The 20,203-nt window shown below is 39.8% G+C and overlaps 1 protein-coding gene across 1 annotated transcript in view; it reads left to right on the top strand.

The window, feature by feature from the left end:
* Positions 1 to 20,203, top strand: part of FER1L6 (fer-1 like family member 6) — a 90,324-nt gene that overhangs the window by 50,793 nt on the left and 19,328 nt on the right. Inside the window, exons 18-32 of the mRNA XM_061995726.1 lie at positions 294 to 446; positions 1,755 to 1,941; positions 2,509 to 2,633; positions 4,572 to 4,706; positions 5,049 to 5,198; positions 7,519 to 7,629; positions 9,687 to 9,848; positions 10,868 to 11,051; positions 11,232 to 11,416; positions 12,694 to 12,816; positions 12,947 to 12,986; positions 14,585 to 14,700; positions 15,795 to 15,926; positions 16,960 to 17,085; positions 18,469 to 18,596. Of these exons, the coding sequence (XP_061851710.1) occupies positions 294 to 446; positions 1,755 to 1,941; positions 2,509 to 2,633; positions 4,572 to 4,706; positions 5,049 to 5,198; positions 7,519 to 7,629; positions 9,687 to 9,848; positions 10,868 to 11,051; positions 11,232 to 11,416; positions 12,694 to 12,816; positions 12,947 to 12,986; positions 14,585 to 14,700; positions 15,795 to 15,926; positions 16,960 to 17,085; positions 18,469 to 18,596 (2,057 nt within the window). The remainder of the gene's footprint in view (positions 1 to 293; positions 447 to 1,754; positions 1,942 to 2,508; positions 2,634 to 4,571; positions 4,707 to 5,048; positions 5,199 to 7,518; positions 7,630 to 9,686; positions 9,849 to 10,867; positions 11,052 to 11,231; positions 11,417 to 12,693; positions 12,817 to 12,946; positions 12,987 to 14,584; positions 14,701 to 15,794; positions 15,927 to 16,959; positions 17,086 to 18,468; positions 18,597 to 20,203) is intronic.

Consider the following 20,203-nt stretch of genomic DNA (forward strand, 5'->3'; position numbering starts at 1 on the left):
AGTTCCTTCCTGAGACAGAGTCTTACCCAGATTTTTAATTGTAGTTTCTCCTGAAGTTAGTTATACAATGGGTGCTCCTTGGTTACTCTAAAAAGCTCTTTACCTTAAGATGTACTTAGGAGTGGAAGTTTGGACTACAAATCATGAAGTGACAGCCTCTTTGAGCCCAGGTGCCACTCCACAGGAGCAATGAGGGAATCAGTTCTTTCTAGAGGGTGTTTTAACAAAAAAATGATAGTGATGGCTCATAGAAAGAATTCCATTTCAATTCAATATTCCTCATCATTTAACAGCCACAGAATACAGTGCCTGATGTTTTCATCTGGATGCTCAGCAATAACAAGAGAGTTGCATATGCAAGAGTCTCAGCAAAAAACATACTCTATTCCCCAGCAAAAGAGCAGAGAGGCAAGGACTGTGGGAAGATTAAAACCCATTTCCTGAAAGTAAGTCTGGGGCACTCTGCCAGTGGGTAATGCCTGGGGAGCATCTAATATTCACATTTCTTCCAGGAGTTGTATTTTACAGGCTCATCTTTGTAACATACTAAAAACCTGTACATGTTTAAATGTGCCATCTATTAATTTTTGCTTCTTATGTTTATGCTTGTCCTTCTTTAAGCACTGTATAATTGCCAGGCTTTTGGTGTATGAGCAATTAATTCTCTCACTACTTGTTGTGTCAAGTATATAGCATTATTTATCTATAACTGTATACATAAACAAATAGAAGAGGTATGGACTCTTTGCTGGCAAAGACATCAGAATGCAACACAGGAAAGTTTGGGAGGAGACTGGTAAGAGATCAGCATGCAGAAACTCAGATAACAGGGAAACCTAGATATGCAGAGGTAATACAGCAATTATTCATGCTTGCTATCTAAAATGTGCCTAGGTTTGCACAATATTGTTTGGTATGTCCAAAATATTGTTATGAGATTATTCATCTTGAAAGGAAGTCTTAGTGGATATACTCCTACAAAGGCAGCGTGACTGGTAAGACCCAGCAGTCGAGTATTATGCTGTGTAATTGTTACTACGGCCATCAGGAAAAGCTCGGAAACACAAGATAATAGTAGCTTCATTTAATGACTTTTTAGTGGTTTTTCACTTGGAGCTGCTGGAAGCACAGCTAAAGACCAGACAGAATATCTAAGCTCCTGATAGTTGCAACAGGTACTTGTTAGCATGCATGAACAAAATAAAAAAGCCTTCCTTAACTCTCCAGCCTCTTCAATATCAAGAATTACCTTAGGAACTCAGCTTAGCAGAGCTAGTTGAAATGCAAAAGGGGATAAATACTAGGATTGTTTGTCAAAACTAGTAATGTTTGATACTGGAATATATTTTCAGATCTGCCCAATAGAGTAATATTTTTTAGCAATACATGGGACTAACCATTGGAGACCAGCAAAACTTCATGAAATGGAAAGTGGGTTGAAGTCTGGGAAAAGTAGGGCATCAGCTAGCACTGATACACTTGGAACTATTAAGTAGCCTGTACAAACCTCTGCATGTTAGGCAATATGCCATTTAAATAGACTTTCAACTGAGCAAACTACTCATTTCTTCTCTAAGAATCACAGAAGCTCCTTGTCCTAAGTAAGTCTCAGGGGCATTCACTGTGGAGAAATGTCATTTATCAGTATGTCAACTCAGTGAATGCTCCTTTATTCTACCCTGGCTTGGTAGGACTCAACACTCAGCCATGTCTCTTTCTTGAGCTTGTTGGTGATGAGTGGATTTTTTCTTCAGTTACCAGGCAAGCGCCCTCTGGGCTGGACTGTGCAGGCAAAAGTGGACATCTACCTATGGCTTGGACCTGCCAGCTGTGCCCACAGCACCATGGAGAATTTGCCTGTAGGATATGAGACTGAACTATCATCTAACACCAACTCAGGGCACAGTGTTGTGCCCTCACCTGCCTGCCTGCTGTATAAAAGTAAGGCACTGTTTCTTCTTCATATTAGCAATTAAGAGACATGACCCCAAAAGCTCTAATTTGGAGGATGGCACAACTTCTCTTTAAAATAACTATCCTAAGATGATCATGGTTTACTATCTTTTCATCAGAAAAGGCTGATTTCATTACAAAGTCATCGGTCCTGCCATTGACACTTTGCAGATGTCAGGGAAAGAAAGGATCTGTTCCCTTGCAATTTCTGTTCCCTGTCCCATGAGTCTGTCTCCTTGTAACGAGAAAGCATCTTTCAGTTCTCCTGATGAAGTTACTGTGTTGAACACCTAGTAGTTAAAGCAATGATGGAAGATAAAAACTGGCAGTTAACAGCCTTGCAGTAGAGACTTACATGAGACACTGATTTTAAGTGAATACAGAAGCTTTACACAGCTTCTGAGTGTCTCAGGTGATTCTTTAGTGAGACGGTGCTAGCAACAGTTCTCCTTGTCAGATCCTGGTTGGACAGCAGATGATGAATCCTCCCTTCCTACCTATATACTGCATCATTTCCATGAAGCTGATGTTACTATTTTCTTTGCAATGTTATAGCCCCACATCTCTTCCAGCTGAGAGCCCATATGTATCAGGCGAGAGGGCTCATTGCAGCTGACAGCACTGGGCTTTCTGACCCTTTTGCAAAAGTTAGTTTCACCTCACGCTGCCAGACCACAAAGGTAAGTTCCAAAGTCTTTTTCAGTAAATGAAACTATTTTTTGTTTTGTTTTGGTTTGGTTTTCCCAATTAAGCCATGAAAAGGAAAAATCTTGGTTTTAAAAGGAGGTACCTAGAGGGAAAAGTTAGATACCTGCTGTTGAAGGTCAACTCCTGACAGTCTGCTACAAGCAAGGCAAAAGTTTAGGAATAACCCAGTGCTCTAACATGAAGTGCAGTAATCCTAGTTTATTTTAGCTCAGATGTCAAATTCTCTGGGGCTACTGGACTTTGTAGCAAGTGAATTACGTTTCTCTCTGTTTCCTATATGTTTTATGTTTGGGCTGATGTCAAAGCTAGATATGCAGATGAACACACGTGGTTCTCTTTTCCTATAGTCTATGCATGCAATGATTGAATGAGAAGTGAAGAACTTTATACAGCTTTTCTGCAAATGCAATCCAGCTCTTTGTGATGGAATTCAGTAAAGCACACTGATGGTATTACACTGGCAAAGTTGAAATGAGCTGAAAAGAAAGAGCTGTGAGACTTTCTGCACCACTGAAGTGCTGCAATAATGTGACCGTAGGGAATCGTCTTACATCTCCCTGAGGCATTTCCAGGGGGGAAAATGGTCTTCTGTGACATTTGATGGAAGCCCTAGAGAGAAGGAAGAACACCTGCAGAGCTCTAGCAAGAAGAGTTGAAGTATAGCCTTGGTGAATGATCAGGACGATGGTCCCTCATAGAATAAGACTGACTTTCAGAGATCCCCAGCCCTACTTTGGAGTTTAAATGGAGTTTAACCACCTGGAACTAAAATGGGGCCAGAAGTTCTTAAACCCCTGTCACAAGCAGAATTTGCTTTGTCAAATATGGTCTTGCTTCAGAAAAAGCATTTAACTTCCCCATCCAGACTCTCGCTCAAAAAAACTCCACAAAAGACTTTTCGATTTAGTTACTTCTAAAATCCCTCCGATGCCTCACAAAGCAAGTCCTGTAATACATGTCAAAAGGAGCAAGAAGCAGAAGTTGTCATCTGCTCTACGACTTGTGCCTGTTTGTGCTGCCTTAGCTTCAAAGATATGAATTGATTTTTTCCTACAATGTGTTTTTAGTTTCTAATAGAAGTAGGTGAATGAAGCCAATGAAGTCTGTGTTTAGATGTACCAGATTCAGGGAAGTAGCATTTGGCACAGAAAAAATAGGATCTTACAGGCTCAGGAGTGTTAAGTTTATTTGCTGCCTGAATAAAATATTATAGCCAATAACTTACATGTTTTTAGAAGACTGTCAGCCAAGTGCCAATAAACTGTATTCAAGAGCCTTCTTTCCATTTGAAAGAATGATAACAGGTTATGAGTCATTTGCAGTTGGCAGATTTTTCCTCTTTAAATGTTATCTTTGTTAAATGTATTTCCTGCCAAGACAGTTAAAACATTGACTGTGATGAAATATCATAAACAACCATGTAAGCCAAATTACAACAAGTTAAAACCTACTCATTTATTATGAGTGATGAATTCAAATATCCATTCTTATCCCCATAAAGTGTTATGTGTCATTACACTGAAGTAAAAACAGGATTGAAAAAATGTACCCTGGAGAAGTGAAAGTTTGCATCCATTTTGGGCAAAGGCTTTGCTTTAATAGCATTGTACATGCACCTTCTTTCCTAATCCAACAGCTTTCCTCTAAATTTAATACTGAGCCAATGGTCACGCATTGCTATGCTTGTGAGGGATCTGTGAGGCAAACAGGGAAACTGAGAAGTTATACTGGCCTCAAGGTGAAACAATCATGTGCTTCTGGCTGGGAATTGCTGATGAAAGTGTGGTGTCTCAGACAAATGATTGTTCAGGCCACGGGAAGGGACATCACCAGCAAATCAGCACATCCTGCTGGAAGACTCCCAAACAACCAGTTCATAGCTCATGAAACATTTCCTCTTTTTTCATTAGATCATTTCTCAGACGCTATCCCCCACCTGGAACCAGATGCTGCTCTTCAACAGCATTGTGCTTCATGGTGACAGAGAGGAGATCGCTCAGTTCCCACCAGAGATCGTCATCGAGCTGTATGATGATGATGCAGTGGTAAACTCAAAATCCTTCTTAGTAAAAACATGGGCTCTTGCATCTTACTGCCAACGTGAAATCAAAGCTGTGTCACTGAATAGGCATTAAATGAATGACCTTGCTGAATGGAGCTCAGTGTTACACTGGTTTGCAGTTTAACATCTAAAAACAGCCCAGAGACTCACTTTAACTCTTTGCAAAGCTACTTTTTTTGGCCTTGTTTTTTTTCCCCAAGGAGATCTTGATCCAAAGGGGTGGTTTTTTTGTAGGTTTTTTTTCACACATACTAAACTGCATAATTTTGTCTCCTGTGACAGCTGTGAAATTCAAAGGCATTTAACACCTGTGTTCTTAATTTAGGGTAAGGCAGAATATATTGGATCTACAGTGGCTGCCCCTGTGGTGAGACTTGCTGACAAAAACTATGAACCACCTAAACTTTCTTACCACCCAGTGTATTGTGGAAATCTTTCAGGAGGAGACCTTCTTGCTACATTTGAGCTTCTGGAGGTAAAGTAGATTTTCTTGACCACTACACTTTTACAGCTTGGGTGCACAAAAGCGGCCATGATACCAATGCCCATCACCTTCTCATATTAATGGGAATTGCAACTGGAGCAGGATCATTCTGCTGTTGGACATCATAGTTCCCACATAATCTGTATCAGGGGCCACTGTCCATGCATGCACCACTGCCAGCCCCTTGCATGCTCTGAGCCTCATTTGCCCATCACTTGCCCTGCTCTAAACTGGGCTCTGCCTTGAGAAACAACTGCAGAACCCCATCTCCATTACAATGACCTATTCTTTGGGATAGCACATGGCCCTGACTTTGACAACCTCAAAGCTCTCAATTTCATCCTTAGGAAAGGAAGTAGTGAATAATAAGGATTGGATTAGGGAGGCTGAGTTTTCAGATACCTCTAACATGTTAAGAGAAACATTTCTCTGGTTTCCAGCTTTGAGACAAAAGACAAATTTGGCTTCCATCTGGGACCAGCCCCAGCAGATGTATGACTGAGGTGTATTGTGCCTGGGATGTCAGGGAATTTCAGTGAAATTTGCAGAGCCACCAGTTAGAGGAAGCTTTTCTCTCTGCTGAAAACCTACAGTGGTTTATTCTGAAATCTGAAGTGGGTAAAACGTGGAATTCCATGCACATTTTACAGATATTCCCAAGATAAAACTGGTTTTTAAGCATGATGGGCTAATAATTATGTTCTCAGTGAACATCTGAAATATGGCACCATGTAGATCATTTCCTTGTTATGGTGGGTACCTAGGGACAGAATCTAGTACCTTAGCTATAATTTCCCATTTCTTTATTGCTATCCACTCTTTGGTGAACAAAGAGAGCATTGTATTTTGTTTTGTTATCTTCTGGGACAAGGGAAGCAGCATTGCTTCTGGGATATACCCAAATATACATCTAAGGTTTCTCCAGAGAGTTGACAAGAACTGTAACTAAAGGCCCTGCAGTCCTTATTTTCACACTCTGTATTATTTGGCTCAGTGACAACACTCTAGAGCATCTCACATGGCAGCTAATGGCTATAAGGACATTAAAGAAATTTTCAGGAAAAGATATATATGAATATCTGCCAGGCTCCACAGCATTTCCAGAGCTGATGTGCTGCTGGCTCCTTCCAACCCCAGAGGATTTTTGATAATGCTCTGTGTGAGGATGGAATAATGACAAACTAGCTTAGGAAAGCTGAAGAGACACTCTTAGAAAAGCTGAAGCTCTCCAGAAGCTGTGTATCAGAAGCTGTGCATCTCTTTACCAGAAGCTTTATGTACAGTACTCTTTAGGTACCATACTTCATGTGAAAGCTGAGGAGAACGTTGTCCATAGGTTAACTTACCTGTGAAACCTGCATTCCTGCTGCTCTCTGTGATCACAACCTGAGTTTCTGCTAGGACTGATCATCAAATGCTGGATTCAACTGTTCTACGTAGAAATTTGCTAAATCAGGTCAGACATTGGATCTCCCCTGCAGGGACTGAGAAGGTCATAAATACACTGTTAAAAATTAGGAAGGAATGCAAAATGAAGCCAGAGAGCTTTCTCACAGAAGGTGAAGCAAACAGGCAGCAGAGCCTGCACCACAGCAAGAGGCAAAGAGATGGTCAAGCCTCGGAGACGTGGTGGAGCATGTTCTCATCTTACCCACCTGACTCAGGGCAGCTGTGTATGTCCAGATAAGCTTCTGAACATATATGCAATACCTTACAAGGAACTGCTGCAAGATTTTAGCAGTTGCACAGAGAAGATCCAGCTCTCATGCTGGAGGTGCAATCTGCAAGTTCTCAAATGGAGACAATGTGCAATAAAGCAGGACCACTGTTCCATAGTGGCTGAAGAGCATTACATCTGTCTGGCAAGTGTATGGTTTAACTGATGTATGCTGTCTGTTCACCAGCCTTTTTAAACTAGAGACAGATCCTGTGAAAATCTTCTAAGCACTTTTGCTCAGGATTTTTGTTAAATAGAATTACCATGATTTCTATTTTTAGTAAATAGAATTAGGATGCTTCAGTACATGCATGTCTTTAGGGCAGACTATGTCCTGCTAGGACAAAGGATCCTTTTATTTGGGTGGGGTTTTTTTCCAGAAAAAATGCACAGAAAGGTGCATAAAGCCCATCTATTGAATACACTTCCTGCCAAAGGTTTTAACCTCACAGCAGGACAGATAGTAATCCAGGTCACATTCCTCTCATAGCACAACCTGTCAGCTCTGCAACATGTCTTGTAAAATTGCATCACAGATACTTCTGCTACTGGTTTTCTTCTTCCAGCCTAAGTTATGACTGCTTAATTTTCCAGATTCCTGAGTCAGATCCAGAGAGACTTCCTCCAATGGATCCACCAGATGTTGGGCAGATTTACCCAGTTCCAGCTAACATCCGACCTGTTTTAAGCAAGTACAGAGTAGAGGTGAGTTACTGACAATATTTCCATTTCCAAATCTCAGCTCCTTTTATTCTCTTTTTGAACTGTAACTGTAAAGGATGATGATTTAAATATTCTGATCAATAGAATCACATACAAAAAAGCACATGGATCCCAAAGTAAATGTGGTAAGCTCAGATCAAATGGATTGTCCAAGGCTTGGCATGCAAGACAGTCCTTCTACCTGAGGCCAGCAAGGGCTATGTCTCAGTCCTGACCTGGGAAGGTACTGCTCCTGTGGCAGAGTGTGGCTAATGGACCTTTGCTCTGTGTTGCCCAGTGAAGTGGCTGCATATGGAGAGCTTATTCTTGCAGCTGAGCTCAATGGAGCTGAAGTTCAACGTCACTCACCTCCCAGGCTTTTTCTGGGTCCCAAACTCTGGCCAAGCAATGTCTCCTGCCCATATACAAAAGTTTGCACCCCTCTTGCACCATTTGGTTCCAAAGTCTTGTGTTAGAAAGCGGGGACTTGTGGTGGCTTTTCACGTCAGTGTGATGCCTGGACGTTACCCAGCCTCCCCACTCTCAGTCAGTCATCCTTCAGCCTTCACACTACCTGCTTATTTGTCCATGTTACTGTGCCAAGTCAGTCCCTGCTTGTGTTACCTGGTAGCCTTTCCTCATAAATACTCTTCCAGAAGCAGTTTTAGCTTTGGCTTCAAAGATCAAGAAATTGAGCTGCTGAAAAGGAGAGAACAATTGTGTACGTGGTAAATATGACCATGAGCTACTCTGCTAAAGGGACAACTTAAACATCCTTAAACTTAGGTGTTCATCTAAGTATTTTGCTATAAACACCTTCCCCCTGCCCTTGCTATGTGATTGCTTTGTGCTACTTCTGCATTTTTTATTTTATACTGCTGTGATATTCATCTCAAGTAGCTGTAAGGCACCTACCTTGGAAGTATCCTAACTGTAGGCTTTTAGTTTGGAGTGCTGAGCAGAGCAGCCATATTCCAGAGTGATTCAGATGTTACAGAAAGTAAATTACGTTTTGGAAGTGTATCTCTGTCTCCTTTTGTTCTGGAAGGAGCCCAGGACAACTCCACTTCTCAGTCTGATACCTCAGGCACCTTAAAATCAGAAAAATTGCATCCAGATCCAGAGAGTTAAATTGTTGTAAGAACAGGTTTATATTTGTACTACATGTATATATAGTAAAATATGAACTCTGGAGTGTATCCAGCAAGATAATAACACAGAATGAATATAAACCAACTATTTTTGTTAAGATATAAACTATATCTCACGTTGGTAGGAAAAGCCATGGAGCCATTGGAACTACAGAAGTATGACTTAATTGTAACTGTGAACCTCTGGTAACAGAGCAGGGATTCACCAATCCCCACATCCTTGCCACTCTCCAACTCATACAAATATCCAGTTCAAATTGTCCACAAAGCTCTTCATTCTACCTTTTGGTTCCAGTCTTCATTTTAGGTTCGTGAGACTTAACAACTTCTCTTACCAACCATAACATAACGATCTCTTACTGCTCCAGCTCTCTCCTTCAGGGCTCCTCAATGTGTCCTGTATGGAGTCTTGTTATTACTGCAGACCCCTATTTTACAGACTGAGTCTCCTTCTTCCCCTCCAGACCAAAAGCATGGACCTTTGCAGAAAAGCTGCTTGGAGACCTCCTGGCATCAACTGCAGAGTGAGGTTTAGCTAAGCTGGCAAACCTCTGTTAATCACCTTTGTTTGTACAGGATTTCTTTTCTCCTTTAAAAGCTCTGACACTTTAAACAAACCAAGTCCCTGCTGTTTGGATGAATAATCCACTTCCTCTGCTGAAAAGAACTTTTGTAAACTTGATTATTATTGTTTGTTGTTGGCAATAAGTCCTTAAAAACAGTTGGATGTTATCAATTGCTTTAACTTCCGACATTAATCCTGATGGTTATTGGATATCACATTTAAGTTGTCTTTTTCTGGTAGTCCTTAATTCCAAAAGAGATACAAAGTGATAGGATCCCAGAAGTGGCTTCCCCCAGACTGAGGAGTCTCTGCAGGATGCCGATGTCTCTCTCTGCCCACCATAGGTCCTATTCTGGGGTGTTCGAGAGCTGAAGAAAGTCCAGCTCCTCTCTGTAGATCGCCCCCAGGTTCTCATTGAATGTGCAGGGAAAGGAGTGAAATCATCTGTTATCCAAAGCTACAAGAAAAATCCCAATTTCAGTAGCCTTGCTGACTCATTTGAAGTGGTGAGTACAGTATACTGCTCCTCCTCTGTCCAAATCATTTCTTCTGCATCTTGATTAAACACGAAGAGATACCAGATTCTCATGCAAAACCCACTGATTTAAAGATGCTTTAAAGAAATATGTGTCAATCAGATTTTTCCAATGGGTTGGAACTTGTTGACAGATGATTGAGATTTTTTAGTGATCTTTCCTCCTGTGTTCCCGTTTTGCAGAGTAGTGCTCATTTTCCTTTCTTTTCTTTCATTTCTTTTAGTTTTCCTTCCTGTGTTACTGGGCTATTAAGGGGGTTGATCGTTTCTGGCTCATGAGCTCTGGACTTCTTCATAGTGTGACACTTGCTGTTATGGACTGGAAATTTAATTATTGCCTCTTGAGTGGGTTGTAAGATCTGACACTTTCAGTGGGCAAAGGTCAGCATCAGAAAATAGTAATCTGTTTGATTTGCTCTAGTTGCTACAATCAAGACAGAAGTTTATTTATAAGACAAAAGGGTATAAAAACTCCAACCTGGATACTGAAGTATGGTTGCTACAATACTTTTAGCTTCCATTGTACCTCACATATCCAAAGAGCTGTTTTCCCTTTTGCAATTCATCCTATAAGGCATGTAACCACCCAACATCCACACCTCTTTGTTGAGCAAACTGAGGCAGTTTAACAGCCTCCAACAAAGCAGCAGCAGCTTAAGACTCACAATTTCCAACAAAATGTTCGTTCCTTCTGAATGTTCCTAATCCTCCCAGTTTATTCTAACAAGAGATGTTTGTATATGACAGCATGGAACTCAATAGCACAGTCCACTCCATATTGTTAGAGGCAAGGCTTTCTCCAGACTTTGCAGAAAACCATGGACAGGATGACATTGCCCATGCTGTACTCAGTTTGCATTTTAAATATGTTAATAGCTGAGGAGGAAAAGGGAGGGAAGAGTAAAAGCCTCATTACTGTGCATGACAAATATGATATGTGTTCTACACTCTTTAGCAATTCTCATGCTGCTGTGTATCCTCTTCCCCCAGGAGCTGCCTGAAAATGAGCTCTTGCATCCACCTCTAAGCATCTGCGTGGTCGACTGGAGAGCGTTTGGGAGGAGTACTCTTGTTGGTACACATACTATCAATTGCCTTAAGCAATTCCTGTGTAAGACTCAGATGAATCCTCAAGCTACTCCAAACAGACCAGAGATTGTAGAAGTTGAGGAAGGTAAATGTCCAATCTAGTTCTCAAATAAGAAACTTATTCAGAGGTTCAACACTATGGATGTACCTCAAAGATGCTTTATTATGTTGTGTTGGGTCAAAACCTTAGTGATATGATCATCTGATATGTGGTGATGGCATTTCTGTCAAAAATCTTCCCTAACTTGCAAAGTTTCAATTTCAGCTTCACCTGAGTCATCCCAGCCTGCTGAGTTATCCCGAGAAGAACCATTTTCTAATGATCACATCTATGCTGAGGTGGAACAGGGTAAATATACGGTAGTAGAGCCAGACCTGTCTCTCACAACACTTTCTGCCACTGAACCAGAGCACTCTGCCTCTGAACCAGCGAAAAAGACAAAACAGAAGGTGGGTATAGCTGAAGCTGCCATCTAACTTTCTATTGCAGCCTTTCAGACCTTCTTTATAAAATGGTAATCTCTCAGCTTAGGGTTAAAGATTCTGGGTACTAATGTTTTAAGACTCATGCTATCTTGCTGGCCCTTGGGAGAACTAGTTATCAATGCAGCTTTGACCCCACACTATTTCATTACTTCCTTTCCTTTTGTGCTGGATGATAATTGCATGGGCAGGTACTACTGCAGTAGTAGCATTTTTGCTTTTTTTGGCCTTTACTTAGTTGCAAACTCTCACTGTGAATGATTATTTCTGTGCCCATGGCATTTAGGTAGGGATGAAAGCACCTTTGTGTTAGATGTTGTACAAATGTGGAGCAGAAAGTCTGTTTTCAAAAGATCTTATGATCAAGGTATAAAATTGGCATCAGTCTGTAAGTAGAAGAAAGATAAAGCATGTTTCTTTAAACCTTTGATGTTTCAGTGGTGAGAAGTTTTCAGCACCTATCATAATTAGGAGGTCAAAGAAACTGTAGGGATTTCTTGTTCCTCAGATGTATGTACCAGTCTTGATCTTTCTCTGGTACAGAACAATTCTAATGTCTGACAGCAAGGTATAGTAAGAAAGGAGTCCTAAAGGGACCCTGTAATTTAACCATCTGTGTTATATTGTCATTCCCAATTACTTATCTTTGCTCCAGCCTCCCCAGCCAAGCTGACAATTCCCTAAGGATGTAAGATGAAACACTCCATATATAACAAGGGCCAATGTTTAGGTGAGAATGAAGTCAGTAGGATTTACCACAGGAGTAGGTGAACTTCAGGATCAGATGTTTAGCTTTTTGTAAGATGAGAACAGGTGAACTACAGCAACTGTTGGGACTCTTTCTTCTTCCAAAAGGCAATGAAGTAATAAAGGGAGTTCTTAAAATACTTGCAGTCTTAAGTGGAGAAGACCAATTTGTATCTGAATGTTTGCAGGCCTTAAAACATAATTTGCTACTTCTCTGTGTAGATTTTCCTGTTGTGTGGGTTGCTCCTGTGACAATGTCTCAAATGCTCAAATTCTGACATTATCAGTAGGTAATGCTGAGATAGCTTTAATAATGTATGGTGATCATGACAAAATGTTTTGGGATAAAGCACGTAAGATTCTAATAATGTATTTTATTTGGCTTTTGGAGGTTGAAATTTTCTTCATATACATCTATTCATGCTTGATGTCATGAATCAGGTGATTAGTTTGAATCAGTTCCAGAGTTCAACAGTGTTTTCACTGTGCTTTGGTAGGACACGAAAAAATCCACCCGACGGTCAACGAAGAGGAGAAAAAGAACACTTGCAGAAGAATCAGCTGAAAATGTTATTGACTGGTGGTCAAAATACTATGCTTCTGTGCTCAAAATGCAAAAGGTAAGTCACACAGCATGCCCCAAATTCTCATGGATAAGCAATGTTTTAAATGTAGATTTACTGCTAAATGATTCCTTTTTGCTGTCAAGTTATAACAAGGATTTTGTCCATTGTCTTTTTCTTTTGAAAGGCAAAAGGAATTTTTTCCAGTGAGGGAAAATCTGAAGACAGTAAGTAAATAATTTCCATTGTTCTATTATTTTGTGCTACTAATGCTTTTATTTTCTACTATTTTGTCATCAGTAATTAATGTCTGGTAACAGAGTACTGCTGGTATACCAGGTTCTTTCCACTACAGTTTAACAGATGGTGGTTAGGTTAAAACTTCACAGGCAGTGTTGGGTTAACATGATTTTGCTGTCATTCAGATTTCATGCACAAAGATTGCACAGTCAATGTCCTAAATGGTAGAAGATGGAGGTTATCCTAATCTTAGGTTGCATTTGTAACAGGGTCAGAAAAAGAAGCTTCTTGATTTCTAATTCAATTCAGGATCAATGATGTAGGAACAGCATCTGCTAGGAGGCTCCATAGACATGTGTGTTATTTCCATAGCTGAGAAGCCTTGTGTCTAGCTCACGTTCTACCAGATTTTATTAATTGTTTTTGCAGAACTAAAAGAATTGGGCAGACTGGGAAAGAAAGCATGTTTACTGGTTGTACAGAACTGCTATTCAGAATTAAACTATAGCATCTTTCCATGCCAGATCTGACTTGTACTTCAACAGTGATTGAGGTGATTTCTATTTTAAAGCAGGTGTTGAAATTGCTTCTGGATGGAAGACATGACCTAAATGTCAGAAGCCCTGATGCTGGGAATAGCAGCTAACAGTATTTCAGTGATCATCAGGGCTTCTGAGAGATGAGGTGAACATAGTTTCTGGGTGAAACTCCCTTGGCCACATGGAGGAAATATTTAGTTAGAAAATATTCTACAAAGGTGTGATGTTCACTCCCAATTATACATTTACTAGACATTGTGACACCCACTCACATGCTATTCAGGCAGTTGTGGCATATTGTTTTTGAATGGTGACTTCAGATCTTATACATTCTCTTCTGATAGTTTTTCTTATGTATTTTCACCTATAATGAAAAGCATTATACATTCAGGGCAGCACTGATATATACAGCACTGAGATATATATATATATATATATATATAATGATATATACAGATATATACAAGACACAAAACCCAGATTTCAGCCAAAGAACTAAACTATGTCAATGCCATTTTTGAGGGCTCACCCTCTTTTTGTTGGGAAGTCATCTCTGCCTCCTCCAATTTCTCATACTTCTAGGCTTTCACAAAGTGAGATACACTCTTTTGTGATACCTTTGAGCAGAGATGAACTTGGATTACCTGATATTTGAAGTACCAGTCAGCCTAAATAACAGCTTTCAGATTTAAATAAGCATTACATTTTATGTGAAAGGTGTGAAGATCTATTAGTTTGCATTTGAGAGAAGTCAGAGAGTAAGGAAGAAGCTTTCCTGAGTGATGACCAGCAGGAGAAGAATAGTACAGTACATCATCACGGTTGGTCCACCAAGCTCATCATTAAGACTAGTAGCCACAGAGAATATAAAATGCCATCTCTCTTCCTGGGAGGAATGATGGGAAAAGAGAGGACCTTGCATTTGGCAGTAGAAGCATAAATAGAGGAGTGAAGTAGACTCTTTAGAATATATTTTGCATCCTTATCTGAAGTATTTGATATGCTTTGCTTACTAAAATCTAAATGATGTAATGAAATCTCTTCAGATAAGCAGACTTCTGACCACATTGCATTGGTCATAGAAGAGGAGCCTGACAAAAAGAAGAAGGATAAGATGTTGAAAAGGAAACAGAAAGAAACTCCAAACCTAGCAACAATGCAGGTAAGAGAGAAGTGAGACTGAGAGGTAAGGCTGATGTATACTGTCCTCCAAAGCTTAACATCAGCAGCTGAGTTTAGCAAACCCCCCTTAAATTTATTTTAGACACTTTAAAATGAATAAAATACAAAAGAAAACGAGAGTGATAACATGGGGCCCAAGGGAAACCAGGGTCTTACAGAGTAGATATGGCCTGCCTAGCCTTAGACCTTCAATTTACACAGTATAGACAGATTCATTTGAGTGAAAATTCAGTTTTGTTGTTTGCCTGTAAAACATTGATGTCAGAAACACCAAATTTCACGTTGGAAATATTACAGCCTGTTAAGAGTCACTTTAAAAAAAGAATGTAAAACAATCACAGCAATAGCTACTGCATCCTCCCTGATGGGTAATATTCAGCAGCTTGGGTTATGATAGAAGGAATTCAAAGAGAACTGTAAAAGTCATGCAAAATAACTGGAGAGATAAGGAGATTTGAAAAGATTAGGACTGCCTGGACTAGACTGTGGCTGAATAAGGGGGAATTTGAAACTGCTGTTTCCATTTTTTAAGAGATGGCACTAGTCTAGGCCCTTCTATTTCACCCTGAATAACACTTCATAAATTGCAGTGGGAGAGTGTTGAAAAAAATCCCCATCTTTTAAAAAATGATTTGGTCTTTTTACCTATCCTAAAGCTCTGTCTGCAGAGCACTTTATTATTGTCTGCTTTGCTCTCTTGTTCTGATACATTAACAGAACAGGTCAGTACATAAAGGCACACTGCAGAGAGGAAACAGAAGCAGGGATTAGCACATCCACACTGTTTTGCACCCACACTGGTGCTTACAAATGTTCATTCTGGCCCTTCTAGAGCTACTTCTTCCTGCTGCATTGAAGTGCTATTCCAGTAGTTGGAAAGGCTCTGGATAAGGACAAAACTATTCCTGTTTTAAGTGTGGAATTAACTTTTTTCCTCAAGGACTTCTGCAAAACTTTGGTTTTATTAAAATCTGTATTTTGAGTCAAAATGATTTTCTAGTCATCCTGTAAAAAAAAGTTGCTATATATATATTCACTGCACCACAACAAATAAGCTTTCTCCTATTTTCAAAGATTTATGAAGGAGACTTGGAGAGTGAATTTAATAACTTTGAGGACTGGGTGAAAACTTTTCAGCTTTTAAGAGGAAAATCTAATGATGAAGTTCATGCCGAGTCTGAAGACAGAATAATAGGAAAATTTAAGGTGAGCTGTAATGTTGATTAAATGGGTAATAATTTAGAGGCTTTATGTTTTTAGACATATTTCAGGTATACTAAAGGTGAAAGAAAAAGACATTGACAGTCTGTTGTAAATAGAATTATCTCTTTTATTGGATCTAGAGTAATATTTTTTCCTCTCCCATTATCTCACAGATGAAAGCAGCCTTCAGCACCAGGTGCTCACTGTTGTTTTGGAACAAGGAATTACAAAAAACTTTTAAATCACAGAAGGGGAAGAAGAGATATATTATGTAGTCCAGATTTCACTAATGCAACTTTATTACTGCACTATCAGCTACAGCAGCTTATATGTAATTTTCAGTAATTTAAATGGAGGCTCCTACAGCTTCTTCACTTGGAAACAATTGCACAGCCAGGGCACCATTAAGAGATCTGAAAACCTATTTCAAAGCATGAATAATAGTAGGATTTCAAGTCCTTTGAAGTTTAGAGGAACTGATTAAACTCATTGATACCTCAATTAGTTTGTAATGCAAATTTATGTTCAATTCACTTGTTATTTGCTTTTAGGCAGGATATGCTATTCAGTAGCATGAGTCAATATTGATTTATAAGAATCATATGGTAGATGTAAAAATACAGTTATATTCCAGTCATGCTGTTATGAAACTAACCCAGTGGAATTATCAATTTGCAAATACACAGTTAAGGGCAAAATATTCTTTTAAAATATTAATATTAAGAAAACTAGGTTTAGAACTTCTGCATCTGTTAGTCCTTTAACTAATAAAACAGAGACCTAAATGCATGCAAGTACTTCTTGCCATCATCTAGATGTGATGACAGTGCCATGCTCCAGAACAGAGACATTTTAAAAGATGACATTTAGTGCACTGAAGCCTGTGGTCCCTCTGAGTGGTACCACAAAATGTGTTTTGTATATGTATGTGCTGCAGTGTGGGCTATGTGAATGATGTTTTGTTTGCATTTAAAGGATTGTTTTTTTATTGCACTTGATCTGTTTATGAGGGAGATAAAAAACAGTGTATTGCCAGGGCACCTTCTGCATCTATCCAAGTCCTGAGGATGGCAGCTTGCTGGATGGAGGGCAGCCCCGCATTCTGCAAGGGATACCACCAAACCATTCTGTCAAAGTCCTCATCAGGGTTTATATTGTGGCAGTAAGTAGACAGATGTTCTTTTAACCTTGAAATCACTTGGATGTTTCTTTTCAACTCAATTGTCCTCCAACACCTTTGCAGTGAAACTGTTGAAATTCCTCATCCATATGGTAGAAAGTTGTTTTCATATTGTAGAAACAGGTGTTCAGAGTAGAGAATGTTACGTATTCCTCATGATCATAGAATCATAGAATGGTAGGAGTTGGAAGGGACCTTTAGAGATCATCTAGTCCAACTCCCCTACCAAAGCAGGTCCCACCTAGATGTTGTAAAGCACACTTGCATACTTTGATGCTTTGGAAATAAATGGCTTCACCTGACTCTAAACACAGGAGCTATGGAAAGACTTGATGATGTTTAGCTCTGCCATGTGAATAAGACTGAAGCCACTGGAAATCTCTTCCTCTGGATCCCCAGGAGTGTCCACAGAGAAGAAACTTCTTAGAAGCAAACTGGTAACTGATGCAACTGGTTGCAACCGGAGAACCTTCCTCTCCTGGCTTGGTTTCCTTCCAAGAAGTACCAGGGATAGGCAAGAATAATAATAAAAAATGATAAATCACAAGACTGGAGAATCACTTGTTGAAACTGAAAGGGCTAGAGATATCAATAACATAGTAAGGACAGCCTCTTCTAACCACATTATGCAAATGCAACCAGTTTTAATCATTAAAGTCACTTCATTATGACACACATTTAAACAAAACCTCAGTATGAGGGAAATGAGAGCATATTTTTGAGGGATGTGAATTGCATATAATCAAAGTGATAGATGTTGTGAATAAGTTATGGGGTTGAGAAACAGGTAGAAATATGGAGGACAAGATGATGAAAGTGTGTGACGTGAGAAGTAAAAGAGTTAGAAGGAACTAGTACATCAGAGAAGTGAGAGAAATGCAAGGTGACCTAATAGGGGAAGAATGATGCAAAGAGACAATGGCAAACAAAACAGAAGGGAAGAACGGGGAAAAAAGTCCTTTATTTCCTGAATATAGAAACTCCCAAGCCATCTCATAAGTACAGTCTGAAGAGCTGTTTTGCACTAATCAAGGATCTGGACCAATATTTTTGGGAAATGTTTCCTGAATCTTACATGCACTGTGCAGTCAGATCTTTCCTCAGTGTTGCTTCTCCTGCTCATCTCTTTTTCCATCTTACTAGTGATACAGCACTTATATCTCCTCTACCTTTGCAAACTCTCTTCTCCAGATCATCCTTCCTAGCAGCCTGCACAGCTAAATGCCAGATTTTATACTACATGAGCCAAGAAAAGCCCCTAAACTTCCAGAACACCCAAGACTGGGCAGGAAACCCACTGTCTTGTGTCATAACCATGGTGCATTTAAGCAAGTTTCTTGAGGACACCGTCTTTCTTCCTAACAGGCGTTTAACCTCAGCCCAGCTGATCCAGATGGCAAGTCAGATCCCTACATTGTGCTGAGACTGGGCAAGACAGAAATCAAAGACAGAGAAAACTACATCCCCAAGCAGCTAAACCCAGTATTTGGAAGGTGAGTGATAGCTTCTTTTGTTATTCAGGGGCAATTTCTGCTTTATCACTTGCCACCACTATTGCTGTTGTGATTACAAAGTGTTTGTTATATGTCAGTTTTGACTGTTTGGATATTTTGTAATTCTACTGGTTAAAATGTTGAGAATTGGTATCACTGTGTACAATTACAAATTATTTCATTTTCATACCAGTCAAATCAAATCAGGGATGCAATCCATAAGAGGTTTTACAAAATTATGCAGGAGAGGAAATGAGGCAACAAATGATCTTGTCTGTGCAAACTGATGCCATTGTGAAATTTAAAGTGAAATAAATATCAGCACAATAAAGTGTGTTTTCATGATCTTTGTTGTTATTTCAGGCTGAATAGAGTGCTAAATAAATCTCAGTTTATGATAAACCAGAAAGCACAGCCATTGAAGATGAATAAGGTTGGGACATCCCTCTTTTCTATAGTAGATAGTAACAGGACAAGGGGTAATGGGATGAAGCTGGAACACAAAAAGTTCCACTTAAACATAAGAAAAAACTATTTCACTGTTGAGGTGAGGGAGCCCTGGCACAGGCTGCCCAGAGGGGTTGTGGAGGCTCCTTCCTTGGAGGTCTTCAAGACCCACCTGGACATGTTCCTGTGTGACCTGATCTAGGTGACCCTGCTTCTGCAGAGGGATTGGGCTAGATGATCTCTAAAGGTCCCTTCCAACCCCTACCATTCTATGATTCTATGATAAAACCTCTAGACAAGGTTAGGAATGGGCTGTTATTTGGATAACCCTCACTGCTCCTGCCATTGGCAACACTAGGGTGACTGGACCAGCAACTCCATCACAGCAGTAGCATCAGACTGCCTCCTGTCATTCCAGAAACCTTGTCAGCATGGCACAACCAATGTCTATCAATCATAGACTATTCCCAAATCTCTCTCTCCAAAACCTGCTCTGCTAATGCTTCAAAATTGACTTTGGAGACTTTGAGAAAAAGATCTGTGATTTGGAGAGATCTGGAACACAAGTACTGATGAGAATGTGCTGTCTTCCACCAGTTTGTCAAATCCCTTTTAAAATCCTTTTACATTTTCTGCTTCCCTAAACATCTCAATGACAACTATTCCTATCCCTGAAAAATGCACTACGTGAAAAGCTGGGTGATCTTTGCATTTTTGAGACTTGTTTAAAGCATTTGCCTGATCATTTTGTTGGGTCCCTCAAGATTCCTATATTGAATATTTAACCTGGAGCTTTTGGAAGAAAGTAGAAAAGACTCAGATGTTGCTTTTAGGGGTTCTGAAAAACATGTGAGACCTCTTACATGCAGCTTCATTAGCCTTGTAATTTCCATATTTCCACATCTATTGGTTTCAGGATAAGTCATTGCAGCTGACACATTGCTCTGTCTACTGTAGATGGGAACAATCTTAGAACTGTAAAGGGGGTGTTATAGAAGGAGGATAAAGAAAATACTTTTGTACTGTGTGTTTCCAGTATGTTCAGGTATTTCATTGAAACAAAAACCACTACCAAACCAACCCCATTGCTTATTAGAAGAGACACTGTCCACACATTTTGTGCACAGTATTCATTAACTTAGTATTTTAGGCTTCAAAAC

The sequence above is a fragment of the Colius striatus genome, chromosome 4 (assembly GCF_028858725.1).
Source record: "Colius striatus isolate bColStr4 chromosome 4, bColStr4.1.hap1, whole genome shotgun sequence".
NCBI classification, from domain to species: domain Eukaryota; kingdom Metazoa; phylum Chordata; class Aves; order Coliiformes; family Coliidae; genus Colius; species Colius striatus.